The following is a 12,997-nucleotide window of genomic DNA, read 5'->3' as shown; positions in this document are numbered from 1 at the left end:
TCGGATGCAGAAGATAGCATTAGTTTTTTGTCAAAGAGTCATGCATATTATTAATGTATGCATTTTTCTCTCCCATTGTATTTCTCTCATGCACATTATGAGGGAAAGATTGGATAAGGCCCATTTTGGGGCAAGGGGATGATGATGTATGATTACCCTACGCAACTTTCACGCTGTCTGCTTATTTCAATGATGGTCACATACAGCCAACTGCAAAATGCACTGCTGATTGACTGCTTGTTCAGTAGGGAACTGAACAATGTGAATTGTTGGAAGGAGATGCAGCTAACCTGGACCTCTTTAGCCCACCCCTCTTAAACAGGAGATGCACTCATGAAACTGAAGTTGCTGCAATAGTTTCAGGAAGACTTGGCTGGAAGAGAAAGGACAGCAAATGGAGTAATAGACCAGAGGGAGGACTGCTAGGTTTTGAATGTGCACTGGAGGCTTTACTGGTGCAGCTGGAAAGGAGGAGAGATGCCATGTTCCCACAGATTTTTCAATTCATTCTTGGGATATGGGTGTTGCTGGCTGGCCAGCATTTATTACCCATCCCTAGGGGCGCACAACGGTTCGCATTGCTGCCTCACAGCACCAGGGACTTGGGTTCGATTCCCGGTTTGGGTCACTGTCTGTGTGGAGTTTGCACATTCTCCCTTGTCTTCGTGGGTTTCCTCTGGGTGTTCCGGTTTCCTCCCACATTCTGAAAGATGTGTTAGTTAGATGCATTGGCCACGCAAAGTTCTCTCTCAGTGTACTCAACCAGGTGCCAGAGAGTGGCGACGAGGGGATTTTCACAGTAACTTCATTGCAGTGTGAATGTAATCCTACTTGTGACTAATAAATGAAATTTATCTTTAACTTTAGTTGCCCTTGGACTGAGTGGTTTACTTGGCCATTACAGAGGACAGTTGAGAGTCAACCACATTACTGTGGCTCTGGAATCACATTTAGGCCAGGCCAGATAAGGACAGTAGATTTCCTTTCCTGAAAGACATTAGTGAACTAGATGGGTTTTTTCGATAATTGACAATGGTTTCATGATCATCAGAAGACTCTAAATTCCAAATATTTTTATTGAATTCAAATTCCACCACCTGCTGTGGTGGGATTCGAATCTGCATCCCCAAAGCATTAGCTGTGTTTCTGAATTAATAGCCTAGCAATAATACCACTCGGCCATCATTAAGGCATGTTGCCTGTCTTTTCTTTGGTACTGGGTTGATGGTCGTCTTCTTGAAGCAGGTAGGAACCTCAGATTGTTGCAAAGAGGGGTTGAAAATGTGAGTATCCCGCTAGCTGGTCTGAGCAGAACCTGAATGTTCGTCCGGGTGCCCCATCTGGGCCAGTTGCTTTCTGTGGATTGATTTTTGAGAAAGCAATGGTGATCTCAGATAAGGTTTGTTCAAGGCTTCTGGGATGAAGGGCGTGCTCAAAACAGCCATAGAATATGTTGAGCTCACTGGGGAGAGGTGTGTTGGAGCCGGCAATTTTACCTGTCTTCATCTTGTTGCCCGTTATGTCTTGCAGACTTTGCCATTGTCCTTGGGAGTCCGTGTGGCTAGCCTGGGACTCTAGCTTGGTCTGGTACTATCTTTTGATGGATCTCTGTAGCTGATATCTGGCTTTCTTATATAGGTCAGTGTCACTTGACTTGAACGCCTCAAACCTGGACTTCAGCAAGCAGTGCATAGCCCTGTTCATCCGTGGTCTCCAGTTGGGAAACATGCAAAAGTTGTTCTTTGGCACACTGTCTTCTACACATTTACTAATGAAGTCAGTTCCTGTAATGGTGTACTCGTTCAGGCTGGCCGCAGAGTTTTTAAGTACTGACCAGCCCATTGATTGAAGCACTCCCATAGGAGATCATCCCATTCCACAGACCAACATTGCATGATTCTTTTTGATGGATTTTCCCGTTTCAGTTTTGCTTGTAAACCGGGAGCAAGAGCACAGTCTTGTGGTCTGATTTACCAAAGTGTGGGCGGACTATAGAAGGGTCAGCATTGTTGATATTTGTGTGGTGGTCTAGGGTGTTTGGGCCTCTGGTGGAACATGAGATGTATGGGTGGTATCCAATAGATGGGGCTCCACATCAGGGGACCAGCTGTATCAGACTCCACAGCACTTAGCTACCCTTCTAAGACAATGGTGCATTTTTATTCTGCCATGTTCTGAAATCTCTCTTCACTCTTAACCTTTTATCCCATATGCACTGTAAGCTTCAGGTGGTCTGACCGTGGACCTTTTCACTTTCCATTCCACCCATCTTCCCTTATAACCCGAACCCTACCCATCCACATTATTGTTTTCAAATACTCAAGAACTGCCACCTGACTCACTGGTGCAGCCTCATCATGAAGGGTGAGGCCTGCACCAGACCTGTGATGAAGAAGCACCATTACCTGATCTGATCCTGACAACCACCAGTGCAAACTCTAGCAATGCACAATGTTTAGAGGGTAATAGAGAGTTGTGATTAAGATGCAGTGGACATGAATGGGCCACACCCAGACCAAGGAGGGAAGGATAGTTTTTGTGCCAGCTCACCTGAGGGCCAGGTCACACACATGTTCTGCTGCAGAGGGCTCAGATGAAGACTTTGATGGCATAACACAGTAAAATGCTAATGAATATGCACACAGCAATACTTGGGGCTTTGGGACGCCTGCTACAGAGTCTTTTGTCACTGTCAAGGAGCTTGGAGGTGTCAGTTTCCAATTCGGCACAGAGTTTTTTTGTAGGGCTCGCAGCCTTTTCTTTCCAGCATGGAAGTAGCGGCCAACTTTGCGACAGCAATTGTGGACTCAGTGGTGCAGTAGCCATGGGTCAGCTTCTATAGCAGTGCAGGCAGAAGCCAGTCAACCTCTCAGCACTGCAGTAGGAGCTCAAACTGAAGTCAGCAAGGCTGCAGATACCAATGTCAAAGGAGCTTGCAGGTTCTAACAGAGGTCCAGAAATCTCTCCTCCAACAGCTGACTAGGATTGCTGAGATGTCAGTTGGGATAGTGGATCCATGGTGCTCCCACCACTGTCACTCTGCCAGTACCTTTGCCTATAAATCTGATGCCCGGCCAAACTGCTGCCAGCCCTGCTGAGGGATAGCAACCTGAATCTGGGCCCACAAGACCCAAGACCCTCTTGAAATCGTTCTGCAAGGCCTCTGTAATCCACTCCAGGGAAAGTTGTAAGCAGGGATGGAGGCCAGTTTCACAACCAGTGAATCCTTTACATAGGATTGTGTCATACCCAATTATAGCAGGGCTGTACAAGCACTAGGTAGTAGTTTAGTTATTTATATTAACTGTGCAATTGTATCGTCATGATCAGATGGAATCCTTTTTGAATAGAAATAAGATTAATTTTACTGTCGCTGTGCAACTTTAGAAAAATTAGATTGAAGTTAATCTAATACCTGTTTCTTTGTACAAAGTGTTCAAAGAGTTGTGGTGGTGGTTCAAGAAGGCGGAATGCTGTTTGTGTCAATTCTATGGGTACGGTTCTTGGAGACGGTAAATGCAGTCAGCAGGAAAAGATAATTGTCCAGCGATGCAACGAATATACATGTCCTGTGTGGAAAACAGGTGAATGGTCAGAGGTTAGTTCATTTTGTTCTTAATGTTTTCACTTGGAAAATTAAAGACGGTCACACACAGCTGAATTTTACCATCCCGCCCACCATGGGAATCGGAGGGGTGGATCATGGAAAGGTCTGTTAACCTCAGGTGGGATTTCCTGGTTCCAGGGCAAGCGAGGCCGGAAAATCCTGCCCACATTGTATAAATTTGAAATATTTTGTCCCAATTGAATGGCAATTCAAATTATTAATAAATGTCACAGTGTTGAATGTTATTTGTTTACTCAGCCAGTCACATTCTGAAGGATATATTTTCCTTTGGGGCCCTTGCTGGTATGCAGCGTGCACCTCTGAAGAAAATGGGGGGCTGAATTTTGCCACCTTTGTTCTTGAAAGGGAGACAGCTTTTTCTGGGTCCATAATCCGGAGGTGAGAGGGTCTGCCTCTCCGTTCACCCGTCCAGAAGGCATCCAATTAAGAACCCACCTCTGGGATTGCTGGTCAGTTAGGGGTGAGGGGCAGATTGAAGGGGCAGGAGGCTGAATCAATGCAGATGATGTCCCCAGCAGCCTTCCTAGTGGCTGCAATGAAAGTACCGTTAAGAGTAATGGCACAAAAGTGGTGCAGAGTGAAATGGGTGGGAGATGAGACTGAGCACTAGCTGTGTTAGCAGTTGAAATGAAATACTTCTGCAAATAGCCTACCATTTTCTCCATTTTAAGTTCTCGCTGCACGTCACTTTCGTGTCGTCCGACCTCCCGCTGTGTACTTGCCTCCTATGAGTTGATGGGATCCAAGCGGTGTTCTAGGCCACTGCTATCCGACAGGCAACATCACACACAAGTCACCTCTGGGAAAAGCAGGAGGGTCCTTTTTTCCTGATTCTATCTCCCACCCCCCTCTCCACCCCACCCCCTCCACCGTTACTAAACCTGCTTCAAAACACCTGGGAAAACGTCCCCAAGCGCAGTGTCTCTGACTATCAGGACTCAACTGTTTTACTAGGTCCAGATGAATTGCCAGCAGAAGTCTTCCTTGTGCTGGAAAGCAGGATAGGAAACAACAGGAGCCCAGAGACCTCCAGCTAGAAAGTCCGGTGATCTTAAGATTGTCCTGATCAATGGGAGTAAATGAAAGTATCTGAACAACTTTATCTCAGTCGCCAGTTCCATGATTAACTTGACTACCAGTATTTTATTTAACATCATAACAACAAGTAGCATATTAGAGACAAGAGTCTTTTTGATGCATTTTGCAAAACCAATTTTTCTGGTTATGGCCATTATAGATGATCGGGAAGTTGTGTGATCTATAGAGTTGTGGGCCAATTGTTTCCTTTGTATAGCCTTCATGACAGATTTAAATACAATGTCACTTGATGGAAACTTGACTTTAAAATATTAATGTAAACAACAATTTTCAATGGAAAATACCAGCACTGTTGAAATAGTGGCCAGAATTCTCCGACAGTTCACACCCCGCTTCCGCTGCCAGTGAGAGCGGAGAGTTTGATGCTCGGCCAAATCTCCATTCACTGCAGGAAGAGCGGAGAATCCCAGCTGCAGGTGAGGTGGGAGAACCCCAGTGGATAATGTCAAAGACTACAAATGAAGTCTAATTTTCTTCTATTAATTGAATGGCTAAAAGCATTTTATAGCAGCAAGTGCATTCACTACCTCGGAGCAGTACTGTTCCCCTTTTGTGTTAAATAATGCATTGATAGTCTCTATTGGGCTATAGGAGGACCAATAGAATGTAAACGTGACTATTGCACACACCCAATGACCATCCTCATATAAAGACAAGATCCAGAAACTGGTCCTGTATACAAATGGTGTGCTCTGGTATAGAGTGCTGCTCATCTGCTGCTGATGGCATATTCTCTATATAAACATAATGGCCCATAAATTCCAGGCTGTCCAGCATCAGATTTAGTGGGTACCCCAAGGGTGTGCTGGAGAATCCCTCTCGGAAGTCCCCAGGTTAACAAAGAACAAAGAAAATTACAGACAGGAGCGGGCACTTTGGCACTTCAAGCCTGCACTGACCATGCTGCTCGTTTGAACTACGCTTCTGGGGACCATTTCCCCTTATTCTATCGTATTCATGTATTGTCCCTTGAAAGTCACTACTGTATTTGCTTCCACTGCCTCCCCCAGTAGTGAGTTCCAGGCACCCACCACCTCATACATCTCCTTTAAACCTTACCCTTCGCACCTTAAACCTATGCCCCCAATCGTGGGCAATAGCTTCTGCGTAAGGTTAGGGTTAAGAGCTTGCGCAACAATTGTCAGAGGCACTAACTTCCCCTGGGCAATTGCGTGGCGTTGGAAACCAACGACAAAGCAATTGCAATCACTAACTTTGGATGGTTCTGCCAGTGTTACACCAAGGACAGAATGTTCCCCTTTCTTTCACCTCAGGCCGGAAAAGCAGTGTGTAGCCAGCCTGCTGAATTTTCGAACACTCTGGAAAAAACTCCAGGAGGCAGGTTCCACAATGTCACAGTGGCAGCAGCAACCTCAGCTTTTTAAAGATCAGGGCAACCTTTAAAAATAAAAGGTTAGAGAAAACACAGATCCCACGGAAACACAACCCCCAGCACCATCTCAAAAATCTCAACTCCCCATGGACACAGAACCCCCCTCCACCTCTCCCATGGACCTCGGCACTGCACGGGCCATGGACAGTGTCGGGATACTGCCCGGGCATGACCCACTTCCCACCCTGGGAGTTGAACCTACTTGTGTGTGCCTGGCTGGCCCTGTTCATCAGTTCCACGTTTTAAAAAACCGGTTGGTTGTAAACCCTGCTGACACAATGTCACACGCTGTTACAGCGGGGAGGCCCGCTAATCATATTTCAATGATTTCAGATGGGCTGCCCGTCATTGCGTGGCCATTGCCACTCCAAGGAAGTCTTGGCCCGATATCAACCAACAGACACCATGGGTGGGAATGGCTGGTCTTCTGCCATGTGATTCTCATGGCGGGAGGTGGAGCGCCACTTGCCGGTGGCAGGATCTTCTGGTCCTGTCGCTGTCAGTGGGATTTCCCATAGATTTTACCCCGTGGCACTGGGAAACCTGTGGTGGGGGGGTTTCGTCAGTGGGACCAGAGGCTTCTGTCAATGTTGAATTGTAGCCAGCAATTCAAAATCCATAGTACCATCTTCAGATAATTGTGATGTTGTTGAGAAAGAAGGCAAATAATGCAATGCTCATTTAAGTGAAAAAAGAGATTTACATTTATACAATGTCTTTCAATTCACTGGAAGTTCCAAAGCACTTTACAGCGAATGAATTACTTCTGAAGTATAGCCTGTGTCATAGGAATTGTGCACCACAAATTTCTACAAACAGCAAGGTGATAATGACCAGATAACCTGGTTTTATGATGTTAACTGAGGGATAAATATTGGCTTGGATAATGGGAATAACTTCACTGCCATTCTTTGAGATAGTGCCTTTGGATCTTTCACATCCACCTGAGAAGGCAAATGCGACTTTGGTTTAACATCTCAGCCAGGAAAAATGGCGCCTCTGACAATGCAGCACTTCCTCAGTACAGCACTGGAGTATCAGCGTAAGATTGTTGTGCTGAATCCTGGAGTGGGCCCTGAATCCAAAACCTTCTGACTCTAGTGTGTTATCCACTGAGCTACAACTGGAGAAATGTTTAAGCATGTTAATAAGCTTAGTTCAAAAATTGTTTTAGACAGTGGATTGTCTGACTCAGACAATCTAATGAGCTTTTGTTGTTTCGGTAGATCTTGCTTGTCTGTACATCAGAGGAAGAGTTCCTTTTATATGACACCATATCTGCTGTTGATCAATTTCTTTTGATGGAGATAATGCAAAATACAAGTTGCAAGAATGAAAACAGTTAAAAATCAGCCATCCAAATACGCAGAAGAGTCAGCAGGATGACTCCGAGTTAATATTCGTTATCATTTGTTGTTTGAAGATTGATGGGCAATCTTTATTATACAGCAGTACAAAATAATTTGAGCCAATCACGGAACCATTTTTAGCATTGTCTTGGAACTGTGCAGCAGAGTTCACATCCTTCCAAGTACATTTGCTCGGGATAGTAAATCATTCAGCCACAGAAAGTTCACGAAAAGCACATTCAATTACTTACATGTTCCAATGTTAAAATTGTGTTTTAGTGAGAAAAAATATATTTATTCAAATTGGTGTCAATTACAGTGCTTAGTGACATGTGGGAAGGGATATAAACATCGTCAAACCTGGTGCCAAGTTGGAGAAGAGCAATTAGATAATGGATTTTGTAACGCTGCAACGAAACCAGCTTCAGCTCAGGCATGTCAACAGCAGGAATGCGCAGCATGGCAAGTTGGCCCGTGGGGACAGGTAAAAACATCAATGTTGTTGTGCTATCATTTTGTCAGTACTTTGTATTCATTTCACCATCTATTTTTATTGAATGTCAGACTTTTTGCACAGACTTAAGAACAATTATCCTCATTGTATCTGCAGAATATACAGCAGATGGAGAATTCAATGACTGAAAACATATGATTCACAGAACAGGATAATTCAGGCAGCACAGTGGCTAGCACTGCTGGCTCAGAACACCAGGGACATGGGTTCAATTCCCAGCTTGGGTCACTGTCTGTGCTGCGCCTTGCACATTCTCCCCATGAGTGTGGGGGTTTCCTCCGAGTGCTCCAGTTTCTTCCCACAGTCCAAAAAACATGGTGCTTAGGTACATTGGACATGCAAAATTCTTCCCCAGTGTATCCAACCAGGCACTGGAGTGAGGAAACTAGAGAATTTTCATAGTAACTTCATTGCAGTATTAATGTAAGCCTACTTGTGACTAATAAATAAACTTTTACTTTGCTTTCTAATTTTCAATTGAGAGTCACAATTCCTTGCTTCAGAGTTACTATCACAAGCTCCCAATGGCAATTCAATGCACTTTTAACTAAAGCATACTTGCATACACATTTTTCATAAAGAATCATAGTCCAAAAATGAGCCACCAACTTTGCACCAATGTTCTGTACTTGATTCTTCATCTCATTTGCTATCAACCTTCATTTCTAACTGAATTTAACAGCAGCTTGTGGCAGGGAATTTCCCATTTCAACCAGCATCATGTAAAGGATATGTTTCCTAACCTCCTTTTGATTGTAAGCGTAAGGATGAAAGATTGCAGATTCAGTCAGATAAACACCTAGAACAGAATGTTCAATCTCGGCCTTTTGGCTAAGATCAAGTGTGGTATCGACATGCTGCACTTGGTTGAAGTCATTAGGTTACACTGCAGCTTCATTTGAAGCAATTTTTAAAAGTGGCTTCTCGGCCTATTGGTTAGAATGCAAATGAGATCAAGCCTTGGTGGAGGAGCTATGCCTACTCCAATCAGTTTGGATCATGTGGATCAAGCTCAAGGCAAGAGGTAAGAGCCCTGTCTTGTCAGCTTGGATCGGGAATGTACCAACTTGTTGGGACTCTGAATTGGACTTGATTGGATTGAATTGGAAAAAAAAAGCAAAAAAAAAGAATGTTCAATCGTGAAGCTGTTGGATTTGGAAGCGGGCACATTGGCAATTTTGAATACCAGCTGGTGTACTGATCTGCTAGCATGTCTGTGCTCTCAGTCTTATCTCGGCAAGTGACAATTTACTGTACCATAATCCTTCATAATCTTGAACATCTTTGAACGCCACATTTTAACCTTCTCAACTTGAATGAAGAAGATCTTTTTTAAGAAAGTATGTCAAAGAACAAACAAAGAACAAAGAACAACCCAGCACGGGAAACAGGCCCTTCGGCCCAACGAGCCCGCGCCGCTGCATCTTCCTACACCTACCCTGCCCTGCGTGTCTGCGAGTGGAACCCCTAACTTAGCCAGATTCAGGGGAGAATAGTGTCAATTTGGTAAACCAGTCAGCCTAAGAGCACATCTTTGGGGTGTGGGAGGAAACCGGAGCGCCCGGAGGAAACCCACGCAACCACGGGGAGAATGCGCAAACTCCCACAGACACAGGCCCAAATCCATGTATCTGCACAGCCAGCAGTGATAGTCACTGAGCTGTTGCGGCGCCTGTCTACCGGTCCAGGATCAAGCACACACACCGGCATGAAGTACTAGGCCACTCCTGGAACCTCCAAGAGCAGCCCACGCACGACCCACCGTGTGCATGCCCCTCGTTTGACAACAAGGTGGACCTCCACCTGCGGAATAAAAAGACAAAAACGTTAACATATAAGTCTGCATTTCCGGTGTCTCCCAAGGCTCTGACCCTATTTAATACCCCCTACTATAACCCTCCATCCTTGTTTCGCTCATGTGTCTATCTAAGTAAACCTTAAATAAGTCCAATGTTCCTGCCTCCACCACCCTACTCGGTAGCGTTCCATACCCCCACAACCCTCTGCGCGAAGAACCTTCCTCTCACATCCAAATTATACTTCTCCTCTCTTACCCTTAGATCATGACCTCTTGTAATTGTACCCAGTCTAGGGAGCAGCCTCTCACTATTGACTCTATCTATTCCCTTCAGTATCTTATATACCTCTATCATGCCTCCCCTTAATCTCCGTCTTTCCAAGGAGAAAAGTTCCAGTTTCTCCAACCTTTCCTCGTAACTCAGTCCTTCCATGCCAGGCAACATCCTGGTAAACCTCCTCTGCACCCTCTCCAGAGTCTCCACGTCCTCCCGGTAGTAAGGCGACCAGAACTGGACGCAGTACTCCAAATGCGGTCTAACCAACGTTCTATACAACTGAAGCATTAGATGGCAGCTCCTATACTCTATACCCCTTCCTATAAAGGCTAGCATTCCATAAGCTTTCCTCACAACCTTCTGCACTTGTGTTGCAACCTTCATAGACTTGTGAACCTGCACTCCCAGGTCCCTCTGTATTTCTATACTCCTAATCGGTCTACCTTTTATCACGTAGCTCCTCTCTGCATTATTCCTTCCAAAATGCATCACCTCGCATTGGTCAGGACTAAATTCCATCTGCCACCTATCTGCCCAATGTACCAACCTATTTATATCCTGCTGTATCAGTGCTGTTACACCTCATGCCTCGTAATATCATATAATCACCTTTTCACGCTGATAGAACACAGGAAATAAATATAAAAAATTATCTGCTGAAATATTATCTAACTTGCTTTCTCTCTCTGTCTCCAAATACCCCTCAAATCTTGGCAAGCCCCCAAGGAAAGTTGTTAAGGGAGGTTTAAAAATAAAGCAAGTATAATAACTCCAGAAGTCAGTTGTAAAAAACAATGCTTTATTGTACAAAATTAAGTAAAGCAAAAAAAACCACAAGCCTGTGTTGAACACAAACAATTGGGACAATGAAATAATGGACCCACTCAGGGGCCTGCTTTATACAGGGCTCGGTACATGAGCTCCACCTGGTTAGTTAATTACCAGACCCCAGGGAGCTCTTATTCAATGAGTCCCACAGAGAGGTCAGTCAGTGATTCCCCCGTGCAATAAAATGGGGTTTATCACACCAAGTGACAGTGGAACAAGGAGGAGAGAATGGTAAAATGAGTAGTTCAAAAGAGATCAAGAATTGGATTGTGACAGGAATTGAGATGGTAGAGAGGGAAATGAGTCATATGAAGGGATATGTGATACAAATGGAGGAAAGGAGTGTTGGGAGCCTATGTGCTTGGGATATGGAATGGGAAGGTAGTTGCTGTGGGTCACATTTTCCTTGAAACCGCCAACTCTTGTGCAGTCTGCATTTATGGGTGACTCAAGTTTCCTGCCAATACATAAGGTAGCCATTCCAATGAAATCAGGTGTTTGAGGACAGATAATATGCACGTTCATTTTTATGTGACATTTTGCCAAATTATATTATTTTTAAAAAGATAATTGCATAAAAACATAAATTTGTAATCTTGAAACAGTTTGTATTCTTTTCAAGTACCTTCCATTATTTTATAAGCCCAATGGATCAAATAGAATACCTAAATTGAGAAGCAGTACAAAGTGAAAAAAAAACACTGAATTTGTTCTGACTGCCAATTACATAAAGTACTTATTTCCACACTTTCATATTTTAGATCAGCAGTAAATCATGAAATATTAAACAATCTTTTTGTTTGCAAGGCCAGTGAAATTATGTGTAAATGTTCTATAACTAGACTTGTGACATAGATTTGGTTTGAAATCACATGCCATGATTGCAAACCAACAAAAGAGTAATGGTTTGAAGGCACTAAATGAACCATATGTACAAACCATTGAACTGGCCCTTTCCCAGTACATCCTGGAAGTCAGTCAGATGTGATCAGATAGAAAGAAATTAATATATTTAGCAGGTTTGCAAATGCATATTGTAATTTATGATTAATATTAGATACAATGTTCTGAAAATATTACGTTGGAAGTACTATAGAAATATAAGTTGTTTTTGCTAAGTAAACTGTTTAATCTTTTTGTGCATTGGTTAATCTGAAACCTTCTTAATTAAGATGTGTTTCTAAATCACAGAACTAAAGGGTTATTCTGCAAGCACGCATTTTTTCCTTCTAAACTTTTCACTTTCATCTTTCTTAATTATCTCTTTTAATCGTTTGATCAGTTACATCTGGTGTATTCAGCCTTCACCCTTTTTCAGTTATTTATGTTCAGATTTTTTCTGTTTTGTTGTGATGAACTTTTGCCGTCACCAGCCGGACAGTAATTTGGCGGAACCTGTCCTTTGTAGAATGCACCTAATTTTCATTCCGCTCCAGCAGATTACCACCCAGGCATTGAAGGTAATAATTGCCCCTTTGTCTGTCTTCCTTTATCCATGCATCAGGCAAGGCGACCATTCTGAGACATTCTCCTGCTCTGTCTGTGCTAGTACAGTAAGTGTAAGGATGAAAAATTGCAAATTCAGACAGATAAACAGAACAGAATGTTCAGTTGGTGAAGCTGTTGGGTTTGGAAGCAGGTATATCTGCAATTCTGCAGTACCAGCCGGTGTGCTGACCTGCTAGTATGTTGCCATGTCTGCCCCATTTTGAGGGTGGCTGCATCCGGGGGCGTGGTGACATCTGTCCACCTGCCAGTGACAGGTAGCCAATTAGACTAGCCTATTGAAGGCACTTTTCACACACTGTCTGGACTTGCCGTACGGGCTGAGGCTGAAGTCTGTCTGGTGGACAGATGTGGCCTCCTGGAAGCAGCTTTTCCATCCAAAATGCTGACTTCATAGTTCTGGTCACATTTTATTTTTGAACTTTCTACAGTTTTCAGAAGCTTCTTCCAACTTAAGGAACTCTCTCTTCCTCCTACCTACATCACAGGCCCCACCTTTTCCAGTGGAGCTACTGGTTTCCCTGAACCTCACCAATCCGTTTCTTTGCAGCTATGGACTGGGCTCCTGGCAAGAAGCCACCTTCTCCAAAATTTCCCTCAGAGTCT

At 43.9% G+C, this 12,997-nt stretch overlaps 1 protein-coding gene across 1 annotated transcript in view; it reads left to right on the top strand.

The window, feature by feature from the left end:
- The window catches only part of adamts9 (ADAM metallopeptidase with thrombospondin type 1 motif, 9), a 263,821-nt gene that overhangs the window by 103,496 nt on the left and 147,328 nt on the right, over positions 1-12,997 (top strand). The window contains exons 21-22 of the mRNA XM_080183228.1: positions 3,434-3,598; positions 7,788-7,952. Coding sequence (XP_080039354.1) covers positions 3,434-3,598; positions 7,788-7,952 — 330 coding nt within the window. The remainder of the gene's footprint in view (positions 1-3,433; positions 3,599-7,787; positions 7,953-12,997) is intronic.

Source organism: Carcharhinus amblyrhynchos, chromosome 3, assembly GCF_965287045.1.
Source record: "Carcharhinus amblyrhynchos chromosome 3, sCarAmb.v2.hapA, whole genome shotgun sequence".
In the NCBI taxonomy this organism is placed as follows: Eukaryota; Metazoa; Chordata; class Chondrichthyes; order Carcharhiniformes; family Carcharhinidae; genus Carcharhinus; species Carcharhinus amblyrhynchos.
This window is presented reverse-complemented; position numbering and strand designations above follow the sequence as displayed.